At 43.8% G+C, this 22,629-nt stretch overlaps 1 protein-coding gene across 1 annotated transcript in view; it reads right to left on the bottom strand.

Annotated features, from left to right (window-relative positions):
* Positions 1-7,151: 7,151 nt before the first annotated feature.
* Positions 7,152-22,629, bottom strand: part of ZFYVE26 (zinc finger FYVE-type containing 26) — a 64,494-nt gene continuing 49,016 nt past the window's right edge. Inside the window, exons 33-42 of the mRNA XM_069488037.1 lie at positions 21,752-21,899; positions 21,303-21,512; positions 20,578-20,799; positions 16,455-16,652; positions 15,553-15,752; positions 14,569-14,710; positions 14,243-14,302; positions 12,857-13,039; positions 11,591-11,635; positions 7,152-9,226 (exon numbers count right to left, since the gene is read on the bottom strand). Coding sequence (XP_069344138.1) covers positions 9,023-9,226; positions 11,591-11,635; positions 12,857-13,039; positions 14,243-14,302; positions 14,569-14,710; positions 15,553-15,752; positions 16,455-16,652; positions 20,578-20,799; positions 21,303-21,512; positions 21,752-21,899 — 1,612 coding nt within the window. The 3' untranslated portion in view covers positions 7,152-9,022. The remainder of the gene's footprint in view (positions 9,227-11,590; positions 11,636-12,856; positions 13,040-14,242; positions 14,303-14,568; positions 14,711-15,552; positions 15,753-16,454; positions 16,653-20,577; positions 20,800-21,302; positions 21,513-21,751; positions 21,900-22,629) is intronic.

A 22,629-nucleotide genomic window follows, 5' to 3' on the forward strand; every position in this document is an offset into this window, starting at 1 on the left:
GTAAGGTCTAGAGAAAGACTCAGTTGAGAGCTGTTAGCCACCTACAGTCCCAGCATCTAAGGGAATGAGTGCTTCATTTCTAAATGGGGAAATCTGGGTGGTGCACCCAGCATCTGCTGCAGATATATATTATCTATCTGTATATTTACTTAAGTTTTATATATATATATATATAAATATATTTATATCTCAGACAAAGGAATAGTACCCATATTATATAAAGAACTTCTACTTCCCAATAAGAACAGAGAACTTTGCAAAAGTTACAAACAGAAAATTTGCAGAAGAAATGCAAATGGCCAATATATCTAACTAAAGATGTTCAACATTACTAGTGATCAAAGAATAGCAAATTATTAAAACAAGATGTCAGTATACCATTTTTTATTGTTATTTTTATAGATTTAGAGAGTACAAGTGCAGATTTTTTTTTTTTTTTTTTTTTGAGACAGAGTTTCACTCTGTTGCCCAGGCTAGAGTGCCATGGCATCAGCCTAGCTCACAGCAACCTCAAACTCCTGGGCTCAAGCGATCCTTCTGCCTCAGCCTCCCAGGTAGCTGGGATTACAGGTGTACACCACCATGCCTGGCTAATTTTTTTCCATATATTTTTAGTTGTCCGACTAATTTCTTTCTATTTTTAGTAGAGACGGGGTCTCACTCTTGCTCAGGCTGGTCGTGAACTCCTGACCTTGAGCAATCCTCCTGCCTCGGCCTCCCAGAGTGCTAGGATTATAGGCGTGGCGTGAGCCATTGCACCGGGCCCTCATTATACCATTTTTAGCCATCAGAGTGTCAAAAATTAGAAAGCTTAGCAAATGTTGGCAAAATGTAGGAAAATAGATGTTTTTATACACTGCTGCTATGAGTAAAAGAAATTGTGAAGCCAATTCTACCCAGAAATTCAGCTTCTTAATATCTGCAGTAACATTAGCATATGTATGTAAGGAGGAGGCATTGTTTGAACTAGCAAAAAAATTGGAAACAGCCTAAAAGTCCATCAGTTGCAGAAAAAATAATCTCTGGTATGGTTATGCAATGGGATACTATATTTACTTTTCGAGTAAGTATTCCAAAAATAATTATATTTAACACATTAACTGCCTTGTGAGTTGTAGTTAACTCACACTAGTTTTGGGGCCAGGGGCTCGTGAAGCAAAACCTGGGCAAAATCCTGCAGTTGGTTTGTGAAAATCTTACTTATTGATGTTCTTATAGTTACAATTAATATTGACAAAGTAATTCTAAAAATGTAGATTAAATAAATAGAAGTCAATAAATTTCATTTTTCATTAAATTAGAAAGGATCATTTTGTTTTTGAAGTTTTTATTCTATTTTAATAAAACACTGTAGCCCCAAGGAAAACATTTTTTTTTCCAGTGTGGGAGTCAATGTGTTAAAAAATAATTATATAAATGTATATATAGTTGGATAAATTGATGAATTGCAAAATGATAAATGTGTGCTGTGTAATAAGATTTATATTTAAAAATTACACACATACAGAATGATTTTATATATTTTCTATGAGTACATATATAGGTATGCAACAGCACAGAAAATGCTCTAAAACGATATAAAATGAACTCGTAAGACAGGTCCCTGGGAAGAATTGATGGAAAATAATTTTTCCATTTTTTAAAAGCAGAATATTTTCTTATCTTACTTGGACATTAAAAGTTAATAACTTCAGCAGGCACTGTTGGTTGCCACCCTATAGTCATTCCTTACCCTGACTTTGTTCCAGTGTCTACCTCTCCCTCTGTACTCTGATTAACCTATTGCAGTTGTTCTCAACTCTGGCTGTATTTTAAAATATCTAAAATGCCAACGCACAGGCTTCACCACAGAGATTTTGTTGTTGTTGTGTTTTTTTTTTTTTGAGGCAGGGTATCACTCTGTCACCTAGGCTACAATGTAGTGGCATGATCATAGCTTACTGCAACTTCAAACTCCTAGGCTCAAGCCATCCTCCTACCTCAGCCGCCCAAGTTGCTGGGACTACAGGTACATGCCATGACACCCAGCTAAGTTTTCTATTTTTTAGTAGTTGATGGGGTCTCACTGTTGCTCAGGCTGGTCTCAAACTCCTGAGTTCAAGCAATCCTTCCTCCTCAGCCTCCCAGAGTGCTAGGATTACAGGTGTGAGCCACGGTGCCTGGCCACTTTCATGTGTTAGCTCACTTAATGCTATGAGATCTGTATTATCATTCTCACCTTTCAGATGAGGAAATTGAGGCACAGAGACATAAAGTGACTCAACCGAAGCCACACAGCCAGAATTGACAGGACAGCGATTTGCACGCTTGCTAGTTGGCTCCCTTGCTTCCACTCTCAATCAGCATATTATCGTCTATACATCCTCACCACCGTAGACACTTTTTTCTCTTTTCAGAAATTAAAGCAGGATGCTTCTACATGCAATAAGAAAATAAGAAAAAAGAAAAAGAAGAAATTAAAGAAGGAAACAAAAAACATAATTTTATAGTCTAGATAATCCTTGTTGGCATATATATTTTAATACGTATACAACCAAGGTTGGAAAATGAAAATGGTGCAGAAATACAAAGTGAATAAAGTACAAAATGTAAAGTGAATGTTTCCCTCCTTATATTCTTCTAATATCACTTCAATTTTCACAAACAGAATAAAAATAACGCAGACTGTTAAATCTTTGACTTTTTTCCCTTTTCTTGGTGATCTTTATTTCTCATTCTTTTTAATGGCTGCAGTGTATTCTACTGTATGAATGTACCATAACCTGCCCTTAACTAACCCCCTATTGATGAACTTTTGGATTTTTTTCCCTATTACAAATCATACTGTTATGTACAGTTTAGGATTATACCTGTTTATTATATTTCTAATGGTAGGATTGCTGGGTCAAAGAAAACTTACATTTAATTTTTTTTTTTTGATACAGAGTCTCACTCTGTTGCCCGGGCTAGAGTGCCATGGTGTCAGCCTAGCTCACAGCAACCTCAAACTCCTGGGCTTAATCAATCCTCCCGCCTCAGCCTCTCGCGTAGCTGGGACTACAGGCATGCACCTGGCTAATTTTTTCCTATATATTTTTAGTTGTCCAGCTAATTTCTTTCTATTTTTAGTAGAGATGGGGTCTCGCTCTTGCTCAGGCTGGTCTCGAACTCCTGAGCTCAAACGATCCATCCTCCTCAGCCTCCCAGAGTGCTAGGATTACAGGCGTGAGCCACTACGCCCGGCTAATTTTAAAAGATATTACCAAAATGTCAGAGAGTGCACTATACACGTTACCATCGACTGCATTTGTGGTACCCATTTCCCCATGTCCTTGCCAAGGCAATATGTTAACAAATGTTTGATCTTTACCAATCTGATAGCTGAAAAATTGCCTTTCATTGTGGTTTTAACTTGTATTTCTCCTATGAGTTAAACTTTTTCAATGTTTATTGGCTATGCATTTCTTTTTATAGAGGATATTTATTTACATCCTGTTGCTTGCTTTTCAATTGGGTTGTTAGCATTATTATTATTGATTTGTAAGAATTCTTTGCAAATTAAGGAAATTAGACCTTTGTCACATATGTTACGGATGTGTTCTTCTAAACTTTGGTGGTCTTTTTGTTACAGTGTTTTAAAACATTCATAAGTAATAAATTTGACTGCATAAAAATTCTTTCCATTTTCCTAAGTGAAATAAGTCAGACACAAAAGGACAAATACTACATGAGTATACTTACATGAGCTACCTAGAATAGTCAAATCCACAGAAAAATGCAATAGAAATTACCTGAGGCTGCGCAGAGGGGGAAGTGGGGAGTTACTGTTCGATGGGTGCAGAGTCTCAGTTTGGGAGGATGAAAAAGCTCTAGAGATGGATAGTGGTGATGGTTGCACAACCATGTGAAGGTACTTAATGCTACTAATCTGTACACATAAGAATGGTTAAAATGGTACAGTTTTTAATGTATATTGTAACACAATAAAAAATTTTCAAAGTCTTTCAAAGTTCCTGGGGTTTGCATCTGCTTAGAAAAACTTTTCACACATCAAGATTATAGAGAGTTCCTTTTATTCTTCTAGAATTGTTAATATGGATTTGGTAGAAGGTGTAGCTCTAGGATGAAGGTTTGAGGTACAGAGGCTTCTGCAATAGGCAGGGGAGGAGGTGACAAGGACCTGAACTAAGGTGATGAAGCAGAAGAAACAGGTTTCTCTGGCTGGGATGGTAGGATTTGGCTTTCCACTGGACATACACTTGATGCCTGATAGTCCATGAATGTTTGTTGAATGAGGGTGAGGAAGAAACAATCAGCACAGAGATTTCTAACCAGGCAGCATGTACACTAATAATAACATTAAATACTATTTACTATTTACTATTAATATTTACTGAAGGAGGAAGATCAGGTGGGTGGAATAGGGTACATTCCATTTTAGATGTGTTAATATTTTTAGGTGCAGGTCGGCCCCGTGGCAGCCAGGAGGCAGTCAAAAGGCAGATCTGATGTGGAAAAGAGTTAAGGGGGACAGATCTGGTTTAGAATTCAGCGAGCCAAGTGATTGCTGGAGCTATGGGATTGTGTGGGAGAGGGAATAGCTAGAACCTTGAAGAATTTCAGTGTTTTAAGTGGGATGAAGAGAAAATAGAGCCAGAGAAGCAAATAATCTATAGGAGATGGCACTTGCTGTGGGCCTGAAGGAAGGGGCTTGACGATGGTACACTGGAGGGTGGGGTAGTGGAGGTGGTGAAGGAAGTGTTCCGGCCGGGCGCGGTGGCTCACGCCTGTAATCCTAGCACTCTGGGAGGCCGAGGTGGGCGGATCGTTTGAGCTCAGGAGTTCGAGACCAGCCTGAGCAAGAGCGAGACCCCACCTCTACTAAAAAAAGAAAGAAATTATATGGACAGCTAAAAATATATATAGAAAAAATTAGCCGGGCATGGTGGCGCATGCCTGTAGTCCCAGCTACTCGGGAGGCTGAGACAGGAGGATCGCTTGAGCTCAGGAGTTTGAGGTTGCTGTGAGCTAGGCTGACGCCACGGCACTCACTCTAGCCTGGGCAACAGAGTGAGACTCTGTCTCAAAAAAAAAAAAAAAAAAAAGGAAGTGTTCCAAGCGGAAATAACAACATGAAGAAACAGGTATCAGGAAGGCACTCCACCAAAGAAGCTATTCAGTAACCAGACATTCAAAGAATTTGTTGTAAAAGAAATGGAATTTTCAGGAATGGGCCAGTCAGCACTGTCACTGTGGAATAGGAGATGAAGACCAAGAAAAGGTCATTTCTTCTAGGGTTACTGTGACTATTGATATTTGGCTGCTCGATTATTAAAAGAGTCTAACAGCCTTTGATCTACTTTGCGTAAGCTCCAGCCAAAGCTATCTGGTAACCTTGGAGTGTCTCAGGTTTCTAAACATCGCCAGTGGTCACCTAACCTAGATTTAGATTATGGTGTTCCAGTTTTCTCTGTTGGGACACATCTTTGTGCTATGTTCATGTCAGGTGATTTTCAGGTCTACTTTCATCATTATTGTTTGTTGTGTTTGTTTTTAGTTTTTTTTTTTTTTTAAATGAGAAATTGGATGAGATCATGTTTCTGGGGAAAACAGATAATGGCAGCGATGCCACTGACCATGGCTCAAGTGTCATACTGCAAACATACATGTCCTAAGGGGGTGGCAAGAAAACAGTTTACGCTAAGTTTGAGTTTTGCTTTCCTGAAAGACCCCTCACCCAGTTTGAGAGTCACCATTTCGTTGACACTGAAAAGACATAGAGAGTTGCAAAAATGACAAACAGCTTTTTTTTTTTTGAGACAGAGTCTTGCTTTGTTGCCCAGGCTAGAGTGAGTGCCGTGGCGTCAGTCTAGCTCACAGCAACCTCAAACTCCTGGACTTAAGCGATCCTCCTGCCTCAGCCTCCCGAGTAGCTGGGACTACAGGCATGCGCCACCATGCCCGGCTAATTTTTTGTATATATATATATATTTCAGTTGTCCATATAATTTCTTTCTATTTTTAGTAGAGACGGGGTCTCACTCTTGCTCAGGCTGGTCTCGAACTCCTGACCTCGAGCGATCCACCCGCCTCGGCCTCCCAGAGTGCTAGGATTACAGGCGTGAGCCACCGCGCCCGGCCCTACAAACAGCTTTTTAAAAAGTTTCAGAGGCCAGGCACGGTAGCTCATGCCCTTATTCCTAGTACTCTGGGAGGCTGAGGTGGGAGGATTATTTGAGGCCAGGAGTTTGAAACCAGTTTGGGGAATAGCAAGACCCTGTCTCTATGCGGGAAAAAAAAAATTAGCCGGGCATAGTGGCGCATGCCTGTAGTTCCAGCTACTTGGGAGGCTGAGGCAGGAGGATCGCTTGAGTCCAGGGATTTGAAGTTTCAGTGAGCTACGATGACACCAATCACTGCATTCTATCCGAGGTGACAGAGTGAGACTTTGTCTGAAAAGAAAAAATTTTCCATTTTTCAACCATCAGACTGGCAAAGGTCTAAGAAGTCTGAGAACTGTTGGGGCAAGGGTGTGGGGAGGCATTCTCTACACTGATGGTGAAAGAGTTAATTGCTACCACCTCTTTGGAAGGTACTTGTCAATATTTACCAAATGTACTTCCCCTCTGACCCAGCACTTCTGGACAAGATAACTCACTGCAGCATAATCTGTAGTGGCAAAAGATGGCAACGACCTAAAATGTTCTTGAGTAGAAACTGGTTGACTAATTATGGCACATCTTCACCATGAATACTTTAGTCATTCATGCTTGTTTATGCAAAAAGTAGCTCTGGAAGTATATACTAGAAACTGGTAACACTGGTGGCCTCTGGGAGGGGACTAGGTTGGGGGGACAGGGATGGGACGGACTTTTCACTTATCTTTCATACCCTATGAATTATTACCTATCTCCACCTCCCTCCAACTGATGCAAAAAAGAAAAAGGGTTTTCTGGTGGTAGAGAGAGTACCAGTAGTTTTTAACACATAGGAAACTTGAGATAAATGCTAACCAAAGAGTCATCCAGTCATTATGGGCATTATTTAGAGAAAGGTTAAGAGTTGAAGGCCATATGATCTTTCTTACCCACCTTTTCTCTCCACAAGGAAAAAGGATGGGAAGGGTAGGAGCAAGACAGCACAAAAGAGTCATGAAGCCAAGAAACTTGTCGGATTGACACTTTATTGTGGCTTGCTTGTTGTAAAACATTCCACCCCTCAACATGGATGTTGTTTCGGTGGTGGTGTTTTTTTGCTGGAGACCACAGTGTGATGCTCAAAGGCCTTTAGCTTCATCTTATGTCAGTCTAGCCAATGGTTGCCTATTTGATACTTCAATTAGTTAGAGGAAAAAGCCAGGAAAATCTGGTCTTAACATCCCTAATTAAGATTTGTGACCCATTAGTATAAAGTGCTTATGCTCAGTGCAAAAAGGACAGACTCAGAAGGCCAAGCAGATGCCAGGGAATGACATTTCCTGGGGGATGGATGTGTCCTATGACTCAAGGAAGGAAAAGCTAACTTCAGCCCAAAGGGATCTAGTATTTTCCTTACAGTCTTTTTCCTCTCTAACAGGACCAAACTTTTAATCTGACAGACGTCCAAAAGAGTTGTTTATTTTACTATTAAGAAACTTGGTTCAGAAGGAAATCCACAGGGTTTCTAGGCACCAGACACTGACTTTAGCTTCTAGTTTCTGTTTGACTCAGCAACAGGTGAGAGCAACAGGCTGAGCTCTGGCTGGTGGGAAGCTCAGAGCTGCGGAGCTTTTCCGTAGGCTTCTCCTTTGCAAATCCAAGTCACTGAGTGTAACAGACCCTTTCCCAAACATTGTCACATCTCGGTGGGAAGACAAGCCAGTGCATATTAAAATTCACTTCACTTAGTTTTCCACCAATTGGACATGACTTATTCCTTGTCCCCTTGTGCTGACTCTTGTCCATAGGCCCAACTCTGAAGCCTACCTCTGACTCCTTCGGTTAAGACAGAGAAAAGAAATGCACTGACTTATCAATGGCCCCAGGTGTCGGCATATCCATCCTGTGGTCCTGAAGGGACTGAAAGGAAGCAGGAGAGAAGAGGAAGTAGTTTCCTAACCAATCAAGGGGCACAAACAGGACTGCAACTCAAATAGGTGAAGTCTAGACGATCCTGGTTACCATATCTCTTCCCAGAGTCTTAAAGAGGGAGGCACATGCTCTTACCCACCAACTCTGCAGTAGGGACATTCATGAGAGCCAGCTCTGTGCTTGTGAGCAACCCCCCGTACTGCTTTTGGATGGTTTGCCTTTCTCACAATGTGATGGGGACGCTCCTGCCTATGCGTCAGCATCCCAGACCTGATCACAGGTATACGCACCCACAACTTTCGGATGCCAGCACCTGAAAACACTTCTATTCAAACTACCTTCCAAAGACACGTGTTGACTCCTTGTGCTTGGGAGAATAGACACCTGGAAAACAGTTTTATTCCACAGATAGCACTTGCCTCAAAGCCACCTCTGAATTTCGGGAAGGGAAAAGAGGCGATCCTTTTGGTGTTGCTCTATAATTTTCTGTAAAACCCCTCTAGCTGAGAGGAGCTACTACAGCATGCCCACATGGAGGGGACTGTGTACAAACAGGAGGACCCGGGTCAAGAACCAAAACGCAGGGAAGGTTTCAAGAGTGGCAGGAGTCTAAAGTAAAGTGCCTCTTTTCAATGGAGGAGAGTTTCATTTGTTCAGAAATGCTTGGGTGTAAACGTCAGTGCACAGGAGCATGCATGTGTGTGCACATGTGTGTACACACACTCACTCACTCTGAGGTAGAAAGAACTGGCCATCTCCAGACGAACACACAGACACACACAGATTCCACAATTTTACAGAAACATGGCACTTGTGTGAAAGGTCCTGTCCTTGCCGGAGGAGGCAAGCAGGGTCCAATCCAGCTCTTTCCGACCTGGGGCAGAGCCAGAGAAGTCCTACTCCACAGGAGGAAAGAAGCGAAGAGAACCACCGTCACTGCTGTTGCCACAGTTCTCAGGCCACATTTCCCAGGGTCACTTCCTGGAGCCAGAGCCGTGGGCACCCCGGGGGTGACTTGTCAGAAGCCACTGGGCACAGATGTCTTGCACAACTGCATCCCCACTGCTCTTGGCGGCCTGCTGCACCTGCTGGACGAGGGCCGTGGCCCGAGAGTATTCTTGCTTCACGGCAATCAGGTAGGCAGAACGCAGTTTGCAACATGTCAGGTAGGCCCGAACCTGGCAGTCAGATATAAGACAGTGGAAAAGCAACCATCACGGACGAATCAAATGCACAGATTGCGTCAGAAAGCTCAGGCAGACAGATACCCTTTCTCACCTACCAAATTAATAACTGGGTTCTTGCTTTTTATAGTATTACATAATAACAACTCTTTAAATATTCTGAACATAAGGTATTACAATGTGTTTCTTTAAATAGTATAAAAAGTTATTACTAATAAGCTAAGAATTTAAAAAACAAGGCAGGCGGCTGGACTCTGTCCTCCACCCACCCCCCAGGCACTTCCTCACCGCCCCAAGCTCTCTAGCTTCCTCCTGCCTTCAGAGCCAGCATTGCCACTGCCCACAAGTTGTGATTTTATAGTTATCTGGGAGACTGTTTGATTGATGTCTACCCCCTTGACTAGACTTTAAGTTCTATGAGGATAGGAATAGTGTCTGCTTTTTCTACTCCTTGTATTCCTGGTATCTAGCACAGGGCCAGGCACGTAGTAGACATTCTATAAATATGCATCACATGAAGAAATGAATGAATGAACCCTCATACCTCCCCCCTACGATGGACACACAGATCCCCCTTCTCTATTTTTCTGTTTCCAGCCTGATGAATTAAAAATTTTTTAACAGGAAATTTGGAGAGGAAAACACATAAACACAATTAGAAAAGGTCTAATTAAGGTCTAACCTCAGTCCTGACTTGACTTCTCTTGTTTGGATCAGAGGCAGCTCAGTTTCAGAGTATGTGCATGTGTGTGTGTGTCTATCCCAGGCTGTCCATCTCACAAATCCCCAGCTTGGGGAAGAGGAGAAATCCTTCCGTCCCTGGCCCTGGTCTCACCAGCAGCCCCTGGTTAGCCAGAATTCTGGGCTGGTAAACAGCGAGGCCCTCACGAGCTGCCACAGAGCTTCTACCAGCAGCTGCCTTCCTGACACAATAGTCCCTCTTAGTTAGTGGAGGGGACTCTCTTTGTTTCACATGTCGAGGCTCCACTTTTTTTGTTCTTGGACAGTAAGGTCCTTCTTTCCTGTATAAGCTCAATTACAGATAATCTCCTGCAGCTAGAAGATGTCTGGCATGTTCTGAGGTCACTAAAGTGATCAACTCCTGCTGCCTGGGTGTCTGCTTGCTGCCCCTAACATGTGAGCTCTCCCCAAGCCTTTAGCTCCACTTAGCACCTACGTATGCTACATATATATCACAAGCTGGCAGGCAAAATTCCTATCAGGAGTAGAAGGGCATTTTGCCAGAGAGTCTGGGATATAAGCTGAATGAAGCTGGTTTTTGGCAAGATCTTGTAACCTGAGATCACTTAAGTGCATTAGTGCCACTGCTGAGAGAAAAAGACCTGAAAAAGTAATAAGGGCTATCTAGATTTTAGTGCATGTCTTTTCCAAGGATAGATTCTCTGTCCTACTCAGTGAGAGGCTCAGTGAAGGCTTGAAAAAGAACCATAGTCTGGGAAGCAGGGGATCTGGAAGTCTGTCCTGGCTGTTAGGTTCTCATTCTGATTCTAGGAAGGTAATTTTCCACGTTGCAAAATGTTAGAATTTCATCCTTTCCAAGATGTTGCAAAAATAAATGAAGAAATGTTTAGAACGTGTTCTCTTTAACCCTGTGACTTAAAGACACTCAGTAAATTCAGACTGGGAATTAGCAGTATTGCCCCAGGGAGCAGGTAAGAAGCTATTTGCCTGACATTAGTTTTCATCACAGGGACTCAGCTGCCAGATCATTCCTCTGCTGATGGCTGGGGCAGCTCAGACCGGCTTGGGTTTCTCCTGCCTCTCCTGGCCTGGGGGCCTTCCTGCAGATGGTGGGAGGATTCATCCAATGCTTAGCCACAAATGGGGACAGCTGGGAATAGTTTTATTCTGGATGGCACCAATTTCCCAAACAGGGAAGAGCTCCTCACAATCAAGGAGAATGAGACACTCGTGGACATTGTTGGTCAAAGGGTTGGGTGAGGCTTTTCCTCACTGTACCTTTTTCCCTTCAGGATAAAGAAATACCTGCTCACTGTAGGAACCTCATTCAGTCAACCTAAAGATGGAAGTGCGGGATTTCCTAGGGCTGAGAGAAGGCTGCAGTATACAGTGGAGATTCAAGAGCAGCCTAGGACACATTTGTCTTGGGGACAAAGAATTGGGAAAGTGATGTTCACCTGTTCCCCACCTATTCTCCCCACCTATTCCTTCCCTTCTACACCCCATCCAGGTCCCAGCTCCACTTCTGGGCAGCAAAGAAACTGAGATACAAGGTTGTGTGGGAACTATTGTGGGAAACAAGGGATAAAGGTGACAAGCCAAGCCTGAGGTGCTGTTCATTAGCACACCCAAGGGTTTGGAGACAATTCTGCTCACCTTGTTGTCGTCATTGTGTATTGCCTGGATCAGACCCTCAAGTTCCTGAGCAGAACAGAAACATAGCAGTTGTGAGAGGGAGAACCCAACACAGTCTCAGCTCAGCCACTCTGACTTCAGGATGCGGATGCCTGCCCTTTTTTTTTTTTTTTTTTTTTAAGAGACGGGGTCTCTCCTAGCACACTGAGAGGCCAAGGCGGGAGGATCGTTTGAGCTCAGGAGTTCGAGATCAGCCTGAGCAAGAGCGAGACCCCATCTCTATTAAAAATAGAAAGAAATTACCTGGACAACTAAAAATATATAGAAAAAATTAGCTGGACATGGTGGCGCATGCCTGTAGTCCCAGCTACTTGGGAGGCTGAGGCAGGAGAATCGCTTAAGCCCAGGAGTTTGAGGTTGCTGTGAGCTAGGCTGACGCCATGGCACTCTACCCGGGCAACAAAGTGAGACTCTGTCTAAAAAAAAAGAGATGGGGTCTCGCTACGTTGCCCAGGCTGGAGTGCAGTGGCTATTCACAGGCACAATCCCACTACTGATCAAACTTGTGAATTCTGACCCACTCCATTTCTGACCTGGGCTGGTTCACCCCTCCTTAAGCAGTCTGGTGCTGCCCTGCTCCCAGGAGGTCACCATATCAATGCCAAACTTAGTGTGGACACTCAATTGGCACAGTGCACTATCGCCCAGAACCCCTGGGCTCAAGTGATCCTCTTGCCTCAGCCTCCTAAGTAGCTGGGACTACAGGTGTGCACCACCATGCCCAGCTGACTCTTCTTTTTAAATTCAACTCCCGCTATAAGAGCAAAAAAAGAAATCTAACCATAACACTAAGCTTGAGAATTTGGGGAGAAGGAATAGCTCCCAAGAGGCCTGCCTGTCCTTGGCCTTCACAAATGGGCGTGGTTTTGTCCACCTAAAAGGAAGCCACAGGGCTAAAATTTTGCAGGCAACATTCTTCAAAGGCCACCTGCTGGCTCACCCTAGCCTCCTCCAGAATTGCAGGGAGAAGCTCAACTCCATTGGTCCATAGACACTTCCAGGTGCAAACAATATTAGACAATGGGAGGTCGAGGGACACCTTTTGGGGATAGAGGTCATCACTATAAATTTTCTTTACAGGGAAGGTGAGGCCATTATTGCAGAGGGGTCAGAAAGATAAAGGGATCTTGTAGAGGTTCAGGCATATGATGGGGAACAGAAAAACAAAGAGGGAGATATGAAGACCTGAAATAGATGGAGAGCCGAGAGATGTGGGAGGGCGCGCACCTGGGGTGGAATTCTCTTGAACGCTTCCAGGCAGTTGAGGAGGATGGTGTCCCCATCACTTTTGGCTGCCACGCCTGACTCACTGACACACTTGAGCAGTTGTCGGATCTCACTGTATTTCCCCTTCTCCACCAACTGCCGGGCAGCTCTGCAGTAGGTTGTGGCAGCATCCAGCTGGAAGTCCTAGAACAGGGCACAGGATGATGGGCTCAGGGGACAGCAATAGGGGAAGGGAGGTGACATCTGAAAAACTCCCATTATGCTTAGTACACATAAGCCACATGGACTGTAGTCACAATAGAAAACATGAATATAACAAACACAAAACAGGCATAAGTTCCTTTTGGAGTTAGGCAGACATTTAGGAAGCATCCAAAAAAATTGTAGCCTTAGTATCTAAAAATGGTAATATCACTTGCTGCTGTGGCACTTTCTGAAAAATTCTAAACAAATTTCCAAGACTGGTTCATTTTCTCTCTAATGAGTCACCTTTCTCCTGGGGAATAGGTGTGAGGGGCTGGTATTTTCTGTCCTGGACACTGTGGTGCTCTGTTAAGAGATGCCTAAGTGTTCAGAACAGACCAATTCACCAAAAGATTGATTTGCTTAAAACTGCCAGCTAAACACCTTAAACCTGGTCTAGGATAACTCTTTTGCCACAAGGCCTGGGTGGAGCTGCCCCTCTGCCTGCCCACCAGGGGTATCTGCGTGTGGAGAGCTTTGTCCAACACTGCAAATGGATGGGAAGAAAGACACCTGACTGATCGTTTCTGAAGCCATTGATCCTTAAGACACGCACAATGCGTACAGTGCCCTGCCTACCCTGAATAGTGACGGTCCTCAGTCGGCTTCTGGGGCAGCTGCATGAAGCTGTGTGGAGGTGGGGGGATCTGGAGAGACTCTCCCTTGTGGTTTCAGTGCCCTGCTCTAGCCCCTACGCCAGTGCCACAGCTGCACCTGTGTCCTTTCAACACAAGCAACAGAAAAGGTACCCTAGAGCCAGCTCCTGTGCAGACAGAGGACGGAGGGGAGGGGCAGTCCCTGTGGCCAGTGGAAAGGCCCTGGCTACCCCTTCCAGCCACACTTCCTTGCAAGGACAAGCAGTGGTTCTGCAGGCAAACAGCTGTGGGGAACTGTCCTAGACCTGGCTTCAGGTATTTACTTGAAAGCTTTTGATGAATTTGTCATTGGTAACTCAGCTTTTGGCAAAGTGGCCTGAAGTACTGAATTTGACCCAGTTCCATAATAGCTACCTCCTTGATTTCAGCCCTGGTACATGTAAATCTACTTTTCTTGGGATAAAAATTTTCTGAAGAATAATCTCTCAAGGGTTTGTAGTCAGGTGCTGCTTGCCCCTGGTATAATCTGGAGGAACTCAAGTCATACCTGCAGAACACGGAAGGCAATTCCAAAACCATCTTCTACATTTTTCCCTCCCAGCATGACCTGAAAAGGAGAGGGAAATGTGATTAAAGAAGCAATAATTAGTACAGTAGCCCCTCAATCAAGAATGACGGCCCTCATTTATTCAATTATTCAGAAGTAGGGATATAAGAACGATCAAAATACTTGGCCCCCAAGCCTTCTGTGGCTCACATTCTAGTGGAGAAGCAGCCATCAAACACCTGAAATAATAACTAGACAATTACAACTGTGACAAGTGTTCTGAAAAATGAGAACAGTTAGCTAGGGATCTGAAACACTGCACATACCTTGCAGGCAACATCCATTTTCATGTGGTTATTTCCAAACAGGGTTGGCAGAGGCAAAGTGGTGATCTGAGAGGTCCCAGCACTTTCACACCGATGTAAGAACCTGGTCACCTCCATCTGCAGCTGAAGTGTGTTCATGTGCCTATGGTGACAGAGCACACACAGTCCAGCCTCATGAGAGGCCTCAGGAGTGAGGTGACTAGGGCCAGGTGACTGGGCATTCAGAATAAGATGGCAATGGAAAAGGCAAAAGAAATGATGCAGAGACCACCAAGTACCCTCTGAGCAGTTATGCCAAGGCAAAAATCGGTGGTCTAGTGCCACGCACAGACTCATAATAGTTAAGGTGCACTATGGAATTGGATAAGGTCCAGTCATTGAATCAACAGGCATCTCCTGAGCACCTATGTGCTAGGTACAACAACAGAGGCCAAGAGAGACATGAACTCTGCCCTCACTGAGTTTATAGGCTAGAGGAGAGATGTACAGCACACAGAAACATAAAGTATTTAATGATTAAGTCTATGAAGGCAATAAATGGTAGTGGTGGAGCACTGATGTTAGATGTTGTGGTCTAAGCAGAGGGACTGGTAAGTATAAAAGCTGAGAGGAAAAAAGGACTTGGTGTGTTGAGGAACCCTGGGAGGCCAGCGACTAACAGTGAGGAAGAAGAGAGTAGCAGGAGATAAAGATGGAGACCTTGGCAGAGACCAGAACATGCAGGACCTTTTTTGCCTGTTGTAAGAGGTTTGGAGTTTAGTCTGATGGTAGCCTGTGATCTTAATCCTCCCTCCACTCCCCACGTCCCCTATAAGCTCCTCTGTAGGTTTCCTAGGCTGGTATTAGACACTGTCATCCAGGGATGACTCCTTTTAGAGTCTTTTTTAAGGGTTCAGGGATTGGGCAAGAGCAGCTTTATCACCAAGAGACACTCAGTTCCAGCCTTTCTGCCCTGCACCAATGGTCCCCTGAGCCTGGAGCTACCTTGACACATCAGCTGCAGTCATCTTTTTTCGGAAGAAGGTGGTTTTCTTCCTTCCAGAGCTGCGAGAATTTTCTTGGAGGTAGATCTTCAGGTGATCCTTGGCCTTGAGCAGCCATGACAGCTTCTCTCCCAGTTCTGTATATGACTTTGCTTTGTGACTGAAGAACCGAATGCATGTCATGGCTGCCCGGACTTGGTCCTAGAAGAGGAAAGTGAAAGTTCAGGTCAAAGGAGATCAGGGATATTGGAGGTGGGCTGTGATGAGAATGCTGATCTGATTTCTACCCATGAAGCCGGGCTGCCAGCACCCACGGCCACCGCCAGCTGAACTGCTATCTTGTGTCCATCATTCCAAGGTCCAAGAGATCCTGAAGTGCACTGACTGGTGGAGTTCTTGGGTAGGACATTATTCCACTGCTGGGGAGATCTAACAAAAAAATACTTCTGACTCTCCATTCCAATTGGCTTCACTCTTACTCTGGCATTGAATAATTCAATTTCTCTGTAATTTAGTATTGCCAATCTTCAGACAGACTGGGAGGAATTTGTTCCTTCTCCCTTCATGTATTTTCTCTAAAACCACACTTGCCTTTCTATTATTCCTTACGAATTCTGCATTCATGCCTCACACTTATCTTCAACCTACTACATACTTCTTTTTTTACCTTTACATTCATTGTATTCTGAAGAATGCCATTACTAACAAGATTAAAATTTGCCCCTAAATTTAGGATGCAAATCCTAACATTATCTAATAATGGTAGACAGCAACATGGATTTGCTCTAGGGTTAGTCAAACAGCAAGGCCGGGGACCAAATGGCAGTCTTGTTGCCAATTAGCCTCCCCTGCATGGCAGGGCATCAGCAACAGAGGTAGAGGGCAGGAAGGAGCTGTTATTACCTTCATAAACTGCTGCAGCTCATACAGAATGTGGTAGTAGTTCTTCTTCTGTAAATGTTGGCAGGCAGCAATCAAGTACTTTCCCCAGCTCTCCAAGGTTGAATCAATAGATTCTAGCAAGTTTTCCAAAGCATGTAGCTTCCCGCTTTTATAGCTTGGCTGGAAAATGCCTTCTATGAAGACTTCTGGAGGACTCTCCTGGAGCAGGGCAAGGTGAGAAGTCAGAAGTTTTGAGCCTGGGTTCTGGGACTGTCTGGGATCCACTCTGAATTGCCTTCTACTTATGTACCTTCAGCATCCTCCCCTAGTCGTACTTCTTAACCTTGTATGTCACAGATACCTTTGAGAATCTCACTCCAGTGACCGCCTCACTTTTCTCCTTTCTTTTACAGAAAAGCTCCTTGATGGAGTCATCTATGCTCACTGTCTCCAATTTCCCTCCTGTGATTTTTCTCTTGAATACACTCTAATCTAGCTTTTGCAGCCATAACTCCATTGAAACTAGCCCCTACGTCATCAATGACCACTGAACTCTGAAACCTAACAGTTAATTCTTGGTCCTTAGTAGAGGCTTTTTTTTTGAGACAGAGTCTCACTCTGTTGCCTGGGCGAGAGTGCCATCGCGTCAGCCTAGCTCACAGCAACCTCAAACTCCTGGGCTCAACCGATTCTCCTGTCCCAGCCTCCTGAGTAGCTGGGACTACAGGTGCACATCACCATGCCTAGCTAATTTTTCTATTTTTTGTAGAGATGGGGTTTCACGCTTGCTAAGGCTCATCTTGAATTCTTGGCTTCAAGCAATCCTCCCGCCTCAGCCTCACAGAGTGATAAGATTACAGGTGTGAGCCCCTGTGCACCACTTCAGCAGCTTTTGATATAGATGATGGCTTCTTCCTCCTTGAAAAACCACCTCTTGATTTTTAATTTAAATTTTTTATTTTTCACTGAGAAATACTTTCCTTATTTGGCCTCCAAGATTTCTCATCCTTTTCAGGTTTTCTTTCTACATCTCTGCCTGCTCCTTCTCAATTTCCTTTGCTGATTCTTCTCTATCTCCCCAGGGCTCAGGAGGAACCTGTTCTCTTTTCCATCTATACTCGCTCTTTTGGTGATTTCATCCAGTCTCATGGCTGACTATCTATTTGCCGATGGTGCCTAAATCCATATCTCCAGACTGTTCATTCCCCCTGAACTCTAGAACTATATATCCGACTTACATCGAATTGCCTATTTAACATGTCTTTTTGGGTATCTAACATGAGCTGTTTAGAAGCAGAGAGGATCTGGGCTTTGAAAACATCCATAGTGGGTGAAGGTTAGGGCTCCTTTTCTGATTCAGGCTATTCCTAACTGGGAAAATCAGACCCAATCTAAAAGTTGCAGGCCAGACTTAAGAAGCAGGGGCATTAGCTCTGTAGAAAGGATGGAATTCCTCAGAAGAAAAGTACCTTAAGAACTTCCATTTCGGCCGGGCGCGGTGGCTCACGCCTGTAATCCTAGCACTCTGGGAGGCCGAGGTGGGCGGATCGTTTGAGCTCAGGAGTTCGAGACCAGCCTGAGCAAGAGCGAGACCCCATCTCTACTAAAAATAGAAAGAAATTATATGGACAGCTAAAAATATATATAGAAAAAATTAGCCGGGCATGGTGGCGCATGCCTGTAGTCCCAGCTACTCGGGAGGCTGAGACAGGAGGATCCCTTGAGCTCAGGAGTTTGAGGTTGCTGTGAGTTAGGCTGACGCCACGGCACTCACTCTAGTGGGCAACAGAGTGAGACTCTGTCTCAAAAAAAAAAAAAAAAAAAAAAAAAAAGAACTTCCATTTCATCCATTCATCTATCCACTCACTGATTAATAACTGGTACTAGGCCGGGTGCCTGAATAAATATAGGTCTTCTTGGTCCAGGTATGAAGACTCAATTATAAACAAATAGTTGCAGACCACTGGGATAAATGTAATAACAAGCACAATGGTGGTGCAGGGGAAGAGGTGTTTAACGTTGCTTGAATATTCCGTGAATGCTCAACAGAGAGGGTCTGAAAGGACACTGAAAGAATAAACAGGAGCTTCCCAAGAAAACAAGGAGGGACAGGGCATTCTAGGTAGAGAGAACAGCATATAAAGACTCGTGGGGATATGACAGTGCATGGTACAATCAGGAAAATTTAAGTAATTTGATGAGTCTGGAAGGTAGGGTACAGATAGAAAATAAATTGGAGAAACAAGAGGCCTGATCCTGTTGGGTCTTGTAGTCTAAGGAATTTGGACTCCATCCTGTGACTGTGGGGATCCACTGACATTCTTTTAGGGAGGGGAATAAACTCAATTATTTATGTTTTAGAAAGCTCACTCTGGGGGCAGTGTGGGCAGAGGAGCAAAGGGAAAGTGCTAGAAACAGAACACCTTCTACACTCTAGGCCTTCAGGTGTAATTTTAACAATTTTTTTTTCCTGCTATCCCTATACGCTTGAGAATAAAGGCAAGATATTTCAGTTCAAAGATAACTGATTGCAGGAGATAAAAAGAAGGCTTCTTTCCTGGTTGTGACAAATATAAAGCAAGGGCAATGGGGTCACCAGTTTATGCCAAGCTAATTAAGTAAGCAGCTTAACTCTCTGGATTACAGCTGTCAGAGAACAGACCTGGGGGATGTCCAGTCTCTACCTCTAACTCATTTGGAAACTGAGGAAGAGGAAAAAAGTTAGCATTAAACTCCAAATAAGATGACTTCCATATTATTCTTGAGACCTGGTTAGTAGCTAAAACACAGTCAGTAGCTAAGCAGTGGTGAAAACACCTCCCTCAAGGTCCTGTAGGGGTAATGGTCACCACGATTCTACAAACTGCTAATTTCACTTGGAGCAATTCTAGAAAATATGTCTATCTGTAAACTTTCATTGGCTGCCATTTTGATTTAGGGTGACAAAATGAAATTAAAGTTTGCTTTGAGCTCCTTTAATTTTCTATGAAATTTGGTACATATTAGACCATTCAGAAAAAAAAAGGAACACAGTCGGGTGCGGTGGTGCATACCTGTAGTCCTACCTGCTATTTTTTTTTTTTTTTTTTTTGAGGCAGAGTCCCGCTTTATCACCCCGGCTAGAGTGCTGTGGTGTCAGCTCAGCTCACAGCAACCTCAAACTCCTGGGCTCAAGCAATCCCTCTGCCTCAGCCTCCCGAGTAGCTGGGACTACAGGCATGTGCCACCATGCCCAGCTAATTTTTTCTATATATTTTTAGTTGTCCAGATCATTCTTTCTATTTTTAGTAGAGACGGGGTCTCACTCTTGCTCAGGCTGGTTTCGAACTCCTGAGCTCAAACGATCCGCCGGCCTCGGCCTCCCAGAGTGCCAGGATTATAGGCGTGAGCCACCGTGCCCGGCCATACCTGCTATTAATAGGTAGGCTGAGGCAGGAAGACTGCTTGAGTACAGGAGTTCAAGGCCAGCCTGAGTCCCATCTCATTCATTCATTCATAAATAAATAAATAAATACATAAATAAATAGAATTTTCAAAAATGAAAATCAAAAAGGAATGTCAAAGGGTCATGGTGAAGTGGAATATTGATTGCTTATCAGTAGCTCCAAAGAAATAATGCCTCTGGTGGGAGGGGGCAGAGGATATGAGAGGAAAAAAGTAGAGCACATTCTCCTTTCAATATATATTTTGGGCCCAAATGTAGGATTGGTGCCATGGATGCTTCCCAGCCCTTGTGGTAACAACTCTGAGTGGGCCAGCACCTGGGCCAGAAGCTGGACACCATCCAGGCCAGGTGGGCAGGCGTGCGGGAACAGAGAGAGCTAAGCAATATGCCCAAGGTCACGCAAGACTCACACTAAGCAACTCTTCCAGAGACCATTCTCTTAACTACTGTCCAATTCTGCTACATGTTTTGGGAGAAGGGATGAAATTTGCCACTGCCAGTCAGGATGGTGATTTGGGATCCAGGCTAAGACCTGTGGCACACTCATCCAATAATGGTTGTGTAGACAGTCTTCCATTTTGACCTGACTCTGCCAGAGATTATGTCACAGCTCAACACTGGGTTAACCATAAGGGGGCATGATCACCTCTCTTAAAGCCAACTGGTCTGAGCTAGGCGAGCTGTGTTGGCGCGTCTCACCTTGTTGAGGAGGTGCAGCAGGGCTTCCCGCAGGCAGCTGTGCCGCATGTAGAAACTGATGATGGCCAGATTGGTGCTATAGTTGTGCAGGTAGAAGAGGCATTCTTGGTAGTAGGTGTTGTTCATGACCTTCCCTTCAGGAATCACCTCTAGAGAGAGGAGGCTCTTGGTCCGAAGGGTAGCTTCCAGTTCCCTCAAGGTGGCAAAGTAATCGTCATCTTGCTGACAAGAAAGGACAGAGTGAGAGAGAGAAAAACAGAACTCGGTAAGTTCTCAGCAGTCACTAAAAATATTGCTTTCGAAGAATATTTATCAAGGTGGAAAAATGCACACAATACAGTTTTAAGGTTAGAAAAGCAGACAGGATTGAAAATTCTATATATTAAAATATGGCTTACCTCCAATTTCATTCAAAAACATAACAGAAAATTCTCCAAAATCTTAATACTCATTAGTCTGGGTATGGGATTATGTGATTTTTATCTTTTTAAAAATAGTTTTCTATAGTTTCCTTTAAAAAAAAAATTGGCTCTATTACTTATGTAACCATATATAGTTATTTATCTAACCATATGTAATGGAAAAAAACAGAATATAAACCTGGAAGGCTCTGAGCCAGGACTGACATCTTCAGTTGAATTTAAGCTGATCCTTTCCCCAGGTCATTACTGTTCCTGCCTGGGCCTCCCTCCCTGAGCTGGGCATTCAGCCTGCTTTGGTCTTACCAAGGATATGAGGGGCCTTGCTGTGGACTCCAGGTACTCAACCACGTCCTGTACCAGCCTTGAGCCATGACTCAGCTGATTGAGGTCAAACGGGGGTTTCAGACAGCGACTGAACTTCTCCCGAGCTGCAGCGAGGTTCCCAGCTTTGAGGCAGGCCATGCCCCAGGCATGCCACGCCCCAGTGGTATCAAGCCCAGTCTTTGTGGAGACCTGGAGGAAAAATTGCTCCTTTTAGTGAGAGGTAGCTACACCCAGGCTTGAAAGTCCCAAAGACCTATTCTATCCCCAAGCTACCAACCACCTCACTGCTCCCCACACCCTGTCAAACTGGTCATGCCCTAGATGCTTCCCATGGTCAGGACAAAGAAGAATTGGCAATACCTGTTTGCAAGATAAAGCAAAGCTAACTCATTATAGTGGGGTGGAAGTAAGCTTTGTTTTTACCTCACCTCAACGCTTAGTTGGTAGTACTCAGCTTCCAAAAGCTGGTTCCTCAGCCTGGTTACCGCAGCTGGCTGCAGGAGCTGATCCAGAGATGGCACGTGGCGATAGGCAGCAGCAACTAAAATATTCAGTACATCCACCTTGCTGATGTAGCTACAGGGGGGACAGGGGCAAGGCAGTGAGGCTTCCCAGGGTCTTACGAAGAACAGTTGTTGGTTAAAGGTTTTCTATTCCATTTTCAATGTGAAACGTGATAATGAGAGTTGAGAGGTGCATAGCATAGACGCTGCGAGTGAGGCTCTGGAGTCACACTCTTTGAATCTCAGCTCCATCACCTAGTAGCTCTATGACCTGCGGCAAGTTAGTTAACAGTTTTCTGCCTTAATTTACTCATCTGTAAAATGGATAGTCATGTACTACATAATGACATTTCTGTTAACAACTGACAGCATACACAACAGTGGTCCCAGAAGATTATAATACTGTATTTTTACTGTACCTTTTTTATGTTTAGATAGGTTTATTTATTTTTCTTTTTTTAAAATTCTTTCTTTTCTTTACTAATTCCCTAACAGATTAAGAGATATCTTTAGATACACAAATACTTACCACAGTATTACAATTGCCTACAGTATTCAGTACAGTAACACGCTATACAGGTTTGTAGCCTGGGAGTAATAGGCTATACTGTCTAGATTTGTGTAAGTATACTCTATGATGTTCACACAACAAAATCAACTAATGATGCATTTCTCTGAATGTATCCCTGTCATTAAGTGACATGTGACTGTAGTAATAGAGTTTTAGGGATAAAATGAAATAACCCAAGTAAAAGGGCTTAGGATAGTGCATGGAACTTTTTTGGCAGCCATTAAATGTTAGA

This window comes from Eulemur rufifrons, chromosome 2 (assembly GCF_041146395.1).
Source record: "Eulemur rufifrons isolate Redbay chromosome 2, OSU_ERuf_1, whole genome shotgun sequence".
Classification (NCBI taxonomy): Eukaryota; Metazoa; Chordata; class Mammalia; order Primates; family Lemuridae; genus Eulemur; species Eulemur rufifrons.